Source organism: Pteropus alecto, unplaced genomic scaffold, assembly GCF_000325575.1.
Source record: "Pteropus alecto unplaced genomic scaffold, ASM32557v1 scaffold24, whole genome shotgun sequence".
NCBI lineage: Eukaryota > Metazoa > Chordata > Mammalia > Chiroptera > Pteropodidae > Pteropus > Pteropus alecto.
In genome coordinates this window covers 19,626,428-19,633,293 of record NW_006439192.1, presented here as the reverse complement: position 1 = coordinate 19,633,293, position 6,866 = coordinate 19,626,428, and the positions used below count along the sequence as shown (strand labels likewise).

At 37.3% G+C, this 6,866-nt stretch overlaps 1 protein-coding gene and 1 non-coding gene across 5 annotated transcripts in view; one reads left to right on the top strand and one right to left on the bottom strand.

Moving 5' to 3' along the window:
• Positions 1-6,866, top strand: part of CENPU (centromere protein U) — a 39,922-nt gene that overhangs the window by 9,189 nt on the left and 23,867 nt on the right. For all 4 annotated transcript variants that reach the window (XM_006916372.3, XM_025050012.1, XM_006916371.3 and 1 more), the window contains 2 exons: positions 128-245; positions 1,527-1,629. In XM_006916372.3, the coding sequence (XP_006916434.1) occupies positions 128-245; positions 1,527-1,629 (221 nt within the window). The remainder of the gene's footprint in view (positions 1-127; positions 246-1,526; positions 1,630-6,866) is intronic.
• On the bottom strand, positions 3,441-3,559 carry LOC112483461. Its single transcript, XR_003047635.1, has one exon. It is a non-coding gene; the product is annotated as a 5S ribosomal RNA (ribosomal RNA).

The following is a 6,866-nucleotide window of genomic DNA, read 5'->3' as shown; positions in this document are numbered from 1 at the left end:
CAAAAGTATTAAGGATCACACCTTTGGGCAGCAGTGATAACAGGAGTATCCTTGCTAAGTAAATCAATTTTGTGATGATCTTGTTTGTTAAAGCCAATTCAATGACTTCAGCTTTATTCACTTGTAGGAAGATGGCCATCAGCACATGCCTACTGATATATTTGATTTTCCTGACAATTCTGATATCTCCAGCCTGGGCAGGATGAGTGAAAACGAGAATGATGAAGAACCTTATGAAACCTTTGGTTAGTATTTTAAATCTTTATGCTAAAAACTTTAGTTTAAGCAATAACATTGAGGCTAGTTACTAATAAAAATATGGAAATGTCTTCAAATATAAAAATCAGCTGCATATGAATATAATATTCTGGGGAGTTCTTAATAATTTGAAATAATTTTTTCTCACTTCTAAGTACATCAGAACTAAGAACTCTTAAACATTACTGTAGATCTCTGCTAGTAGCATTTATTAGGACACCTATTATAGTATCTATAACAACAATATAAGATATTTCTCACTCCATACTACCAATAGAGTCATTCATTAAGGGGCTTTAATTTAGGGAGAAGAAGAGGGGTAATTTTCCCTTTTCTTAAACACATGGAGGCAAAGGATGCTTCAGGAGAGCTGCTGGGAGAGCTTCACCTATGTTCCTTGATAAAAATGTTTTAATTACTCATATAAAAAAATCTAAATGGAAAAGATCTAAATCTAAAAGAAATCACATAATTTAAAAAATGAAAATGTAATTCCCTTACCTTAAAATTTAATGTGTACGATTCAGTGGTGTTCAGTATAGTCACAAAATTGTACAACCATCATTGTAGTGATCACTTTTTAAGTTGTATAAATGTCTAATCACTGTGTCGTACAGGTGAGACTAATATGATATTGTATGTAAACTGTAACTGAAATTTTTTTTTTAAAGTGTGCAAGCATCACCATTATCTATTCTAGAACATTTTAATCACCCTGAAGAAAAACTGTGTACTCATTAGTAGTCATTCCCCATTCCTCCTTCCTCCTAGTCCCTGGCAACTATAAATCTACTTCCTGTCTATATGGATTTGCCTTTTCATGTAAATGGAATCATACACTATGTGGGCATTTATGACTGGCTGCTTTCAGTGAGCGTCGTATTTTCAGGGCTTAACTATGTTGTAGTATTATCAGTATGTTATTCCTAAAAATTTTTATAGTTCATCCATTGTTCGGATATACCTCACTTTGTTTTCCATTCGTCAGTTGATGTACATTAGAGTTGTTCACTGTTTGACATTTTTATATAATACAGTGATATAGGTTATAATTGATAAATATGTATGTATTTATTAGTGAAATGGTTTACATTTTTTATTGTTGAACTGTGAGATCAGAAACATTTGGGAAGTAGGTTGTGTAATTGATTTTGATTTTGTTAGCCATTTAAACAAAGATTGTTTTGTAAACCGTTGTAAAGTAACAAAAACTTAAACCTACCCAGGCAGACTTTTAAAGTTGCACTTTTTTTTTTAATCTTTTGTAGAGCCTCCTTTACACAGCACTGCTATATATACTGATGAAGCTGAACTCTCCAAACACTGTATATTTATCCCTTCAACTCCTCAAGGAAAAGAAGTGAGAAGAAGGTATGGTTATATTTCAAGCAGTTATTTATTCATGGTCAATGGGATTTCTGAGGAGCTCTTTAAGATAGAATCATATAAAACTGAAGTTTTTAAAAGATGTTTTGGGCCAACTTATGTTTTTCCTTAAGGGAACTGATACATCAAAACTTAATTTTTCAAAAATTGACATTATTTATAATTAATTATAGGTACAAATTTCCGTAAGTCATGGGGATATAATGTACAGCATGGTGACTGCAGTTAATAATACTGTATTGCATATTCGAAAGTTGCTAAGAGAGGTGATCTGAAGTTCTCGTCACATGAAAAAAACTTTTGTAACTGTTTGGTAAGGGATGTTAACTGGACTCATTGTGGTGATCATTTTGCAATACAAATATTGAATCATTACATTGTTCCTGAAACATGTTATATGTCAGTTATATGTCAATAAAAATAAAGTCTAATTTAATAACCAAAAATTACAATTGATACCTGATTATCATAGAAAACATTGCCTGTGAGGGTGGTTTAGCCTGAGCTAAAACAAATAGGGAAGGAATGGTTTTCTTAGCATAACATTTTAAGTGCTTTTCAGAGGTCTCTTTAATTTTCAAATTCTCTATCACAAAAGAGATGTTCTTTAGTACAAGGTGAGGGCAGGGGAGACAGGCTGGTCATTACAAATATGTTGTCTACTTCAGATGTGTTGTCCCCAAGGAGCATTGGTTTGCGTTTTGCAAATGTATATGAAGATATGGTCAGGTAAGTCATGTAAAAATGACTCCATAAAGAAAACTTGAGGACAAATTATATAATGAAGAACTGTAATAATTATAAATTACTAGCTAGAGCAGATCCTTGACTTTAGGACTTCGATTAGGTAATAGGTCATTCCCAGTTATTTGAATATATTGTGAAAGTAGCAAAACTGCATTTTTAAAACAAATATTAGGCAGAAATCTAAATTAGGAAGTCTCTGAGATTATCTGCATGAAGGAAGTTTTATGGTATTTGCAGAGACTTCAAATTTTTCTACGTTACTGAAAATAATAAAAGCCAAATATTTGGAAAAAACATGCATTTCATTTTAAACAGCAGTGAATGTAATTTTTAAAAAGGAATTTTTTTGAATAGGTAACACAGTCAGATGGTTTAAAAATATAAAGGTTTTAATAAAAGTCATCTTCTCTACCATCACCTAGCTCCTGCACCCACTTTTTCCTCTCTTCCTTTATTAATTTCTTACATGCCCTTTTCAGAATTGTTTGCACAGAAAAGTAAATCAGAATACACATTTTGACCTTTATTATATAGAAAAGATAGTATACCTTCTACCTACCTTAACATATCACTTAAAATATCTTGGAAATTTTACGTATTAGTATATGTGGACCTTTCTCATTCCTTTCGCATTGCAAATATTCCAGAGTATGGATAGTTTATTTACTCAGTTCCATGTTGACAGGCAGTTGGGTTGTCTCCAGTCTTCTGCAGTCAGTAACCTGGTGCACAGACCATTTCACACACGTGCCTATATATCTATAGAATATATTCATTGCAGGAAATCCTGAGTCAAATGAAATCTGTGTAGTTATTGCCATATTGCTACCAGAGTGATACCAGGCTTAGATTTTTGCTAAGATGATAGCACTTTTGATCTGTCTCAATCTAGTTCTAGTTTTTTTTCTTGACTGTGTTGAGCAGCATCTCTTCATATGTTTAAAAGCTCTTGAATTTCTTTTCCTTTTTTTTGTTTTCAGGCGAGGCAACCCTTGGTTTACCTCACAGATTGCAAGAACCTTGTCAGCTTACAATCTCTTATTTTTTTATGCCTACAGCACCTGGTCTTCCTAGGTGGTCCCCCATCCAAGTACTAACCTGGCCCAACCCTGCTTAGCTTCCAAGATCAGATGGGATCAGGCACGTTCAGGGTGGCATGGCCGTAGACATTAAATTTCTTTTTCTGTATTCTTTATCTCCTTTTTCAATTTTTCTAGTAGATGTTGGTCATTTTCTTCTTGATATCCATGACTTCATTTAAACATTAGTGAAATTAACCCTATTTAATAGGTTTTTTTTCTTACTAGTTTGTCCGTCTGCTGTCTTTGGACAGATGTTTTTTACTACACAGAATTTTTTTTCTTTTTCGTATAGATGCATTGATACATTTATTAATCTTTTAGAGTTTAGAAATTTTGATTCACAGTTAATCATTCTTTTCATAGAACTTTTGTGCTTTATTTTGATATTGAAATCCTTGATCTTTTCTATCCTTTTGTAAGGTGTAAGGTATAGACTCAACTTTTTCCTTTTTTTAATTAAAAAAAGATTAATTACAGTTGACATTCAATATTAGTTTCAGGTGTACAGCATAGTGGTTAGACATTTACCTTCTAGATTCCTTCATCTGGAAAGTAAGATGATAATACAACCTACCTTATACAATTGTTTTAAGATGAATTTATCCTCTTACGCTCTTAAAACAGGCTGGCATATAGTAAACTTTCAAATGGTAGCTTTTTATTATTGATATTTTCTTCAATAAGCATTTATTGAGCACTAAGTACCAGGTACTGTGTTAGGCTCTGGGTTGACAATAACTCAAAATGGACATAATCCTCGTCTTCATAGAGCTTATGGGGCAATAAATATTAATGAAAAATCACTAACAAATCACATGGGAAGAGTGTGTGATATGGGTATGAATTAGATTAGTGAGAGGTGGGGTGAAGAACATTCCATATGAGGTGAATAGCAATGTATAAAGGTGTGGTGGGAAGAAGCTTGGTGAGTTCATGGGACTGTAAAAATCTGGAATGCCCCAGAGTAAAAAGAATGAAGAGGGGGAACACACTGCCAGATGGTAATTACTTTCAATGTCATGGTTGGTAGATTGCTAGTTTTAACCCGGTGTCTTCCCTCTTTCTTAGTGATAAAATGTTTGATTTTAGCAGAGTACGTGGCTGTCAGAATACAGAATATATTTCCTAGCTTCTCCTTTAGCTAAAGTGTCTATATGATTAAATTTTAGTGAGAGAGGTATCTGAAACTTCTGGAAGTATCTTTATAGAGAGGGTTGTGCCCTTCTTTGCTCCTTCCTTTTTCCTTATGTTTGGGGTGGAATGTGACAGCTGAAGCTCGAGCAACCATCTTGGACCATGGGGCAGTGCACTAAGAAAATGGAGCGGTAAGATAGAAGGATTTCCGCTGATGGTGGGGCTTCTGAATTGCCTCTGAAGTTTTGTTGAGAAGGAAATAAGATATCCTGTTTAAGCCATTTGGGAGGTGTCTTTTATACCATTTGTGGCCATAGCCAATCTTAGCTAATAACTTGGTAAGGAGTTTTGTCATTATCTTAAGCAGGGGTGACATGGTTGAGTCTGCATTTAAAAATGATCAGTTTGGCTCCTGTGTAGAGAATGGTTTTGAGAGAGGCAAGAATGGAGTGGAGAGACCAGTTTGGAAGCTGTTTTATAAATCTAGAGCATGGAGGACTAGGGTAATTGTAACAGGTGGGGATAGATGGATGGGTTTGAGAAATAATTAGGAAGCAAATCAGTGGGGCTTAGTGATGGGTTGGATGTAGGATGGTGGGGGAGAGTTTGCTATCATAGACAACCTCCTGGCTTTCTGGCTTGTATAAATGGGTTGATGATAGTGCTATTGACTAAGGTAGGGGTTACTAGGAGATTGAGTAACCCCTATTATCAATAAACATCCATGAATTTGGTGTGGAGATATCAAAGAGAATGTTGCATACGTAGGTCTGAGCTCAGAGGAGAGGGCTAGGCTGGAGTTCAAACTGAAGTTGTTTACATGTAGGTGGTATGGAGCTGTGGGCATGGATGAAAGGTCACAGGGAGAGACTGTAGCCTAAGAAGGCAGCGACCTGGCACACACCCTCAAGAATACCTGATATCTTCTGTCTGGGTAGAGGAGAAGGAGCTTAAAAAGGAGAGGGGAAAAACGTGGCTAGAGGGGTAGGAAGAAAACCGGGAGAGGGGAGAGTGTGTGTTCAAAGGAGTAGCGGGGGAGGGAGAGGGAGGGGGAGAGGGGGAGGGAGAGAGTGTGTGTGTGTGTGTGTGTGTTTTCAGGAGGATCGAATGCAGTTGAGAAGCAAGGTAAGGACTGAACCTGCGCATTGCATTTAATAGTAGGGACATTCTCCATAATCTTGCTTTTGGTGGTGTGATAAGTCCAGACAAAGGGCATTATTTCCTTATGTTAAACAGGGTTTGTGTATGGATACAAAAGGAAGTCAGGGCAGAAGGGATGCAGTGCAGAGAGAGGTCAGCAGCATTTCCCAGGACTCATGGAAGCATCAGCACCCAGGTCCCAAATCCTCACCAGGGATGTTCATTTCTTCATTCCTTGATCTTTTCCCGCCCTCTCCTATTTATGTGTAGGTGATTCTGCTTTTAGCCCTTTCCTCTCCACCCATTCCCAGTACTGCTCTCATGGTTTTAACTATCCATATGCCACTGTCCCCAAGTCTGTTTCTTACCCAGCCTTTCTCCTGAGGCCTGAGATGTCTTGCCTATTGGTCATTTCCCTAGGTGCCCAAAGACTTGACAAAGGCAAAACCAAGTTTAGTTCTTTTCTCCATCCAGTGTCCACAAGCTTCTTTGGTATTCTCCAGGTTGACAGGTCCCACTGTCACCCAAAAAAGCAATCTGGGAATCATTCTTGGTATCTTCTATTCTCTGACCAATCCTATTCTGGCCTGTGACTACCTTGAGAATCCACTTTTTTCCTCTTCATACCCCTGCTACTTCCTTGCAGCTGCCATAGTTTATGCACCAGCTACTCTCCCCAGCATCCCTGCAGTAGTTTCCTGCCTGGTCTCCTTATCTCTGAAATTGTACTCTCTCCTCTGTTCTCCCATCCACCCATCCACACAGCTTCCAGTGTGATCTTTCTAAAATGCAAGTCTCATCTCGTGAGAGTGAGATAACACCTTTTAAGGGCTCCTCACTGTCTGTATGCATGGCATAGGCAGCCTCTGTGCCAGTTTGGATCTTGGGTAAGTAGATACAGAGGCTGACTAAGAAACGGTGGTTTATTAGTAATACCTTTGAAACTTAGAAGAGTCATGATTGGGCAGAGATGGCCTCAGACCGTGCTGTGTAAACTCTCACAGTTCTGACCAGCCCCCTGGGGAGCTCTAGCGAAAAGATGACCTGTTGAAGAGTCCTGTATTCAGCAGAAATGACCAGGTCCTAGTACTCTCAATGCTTAGGTATTGGCTGGGAGCC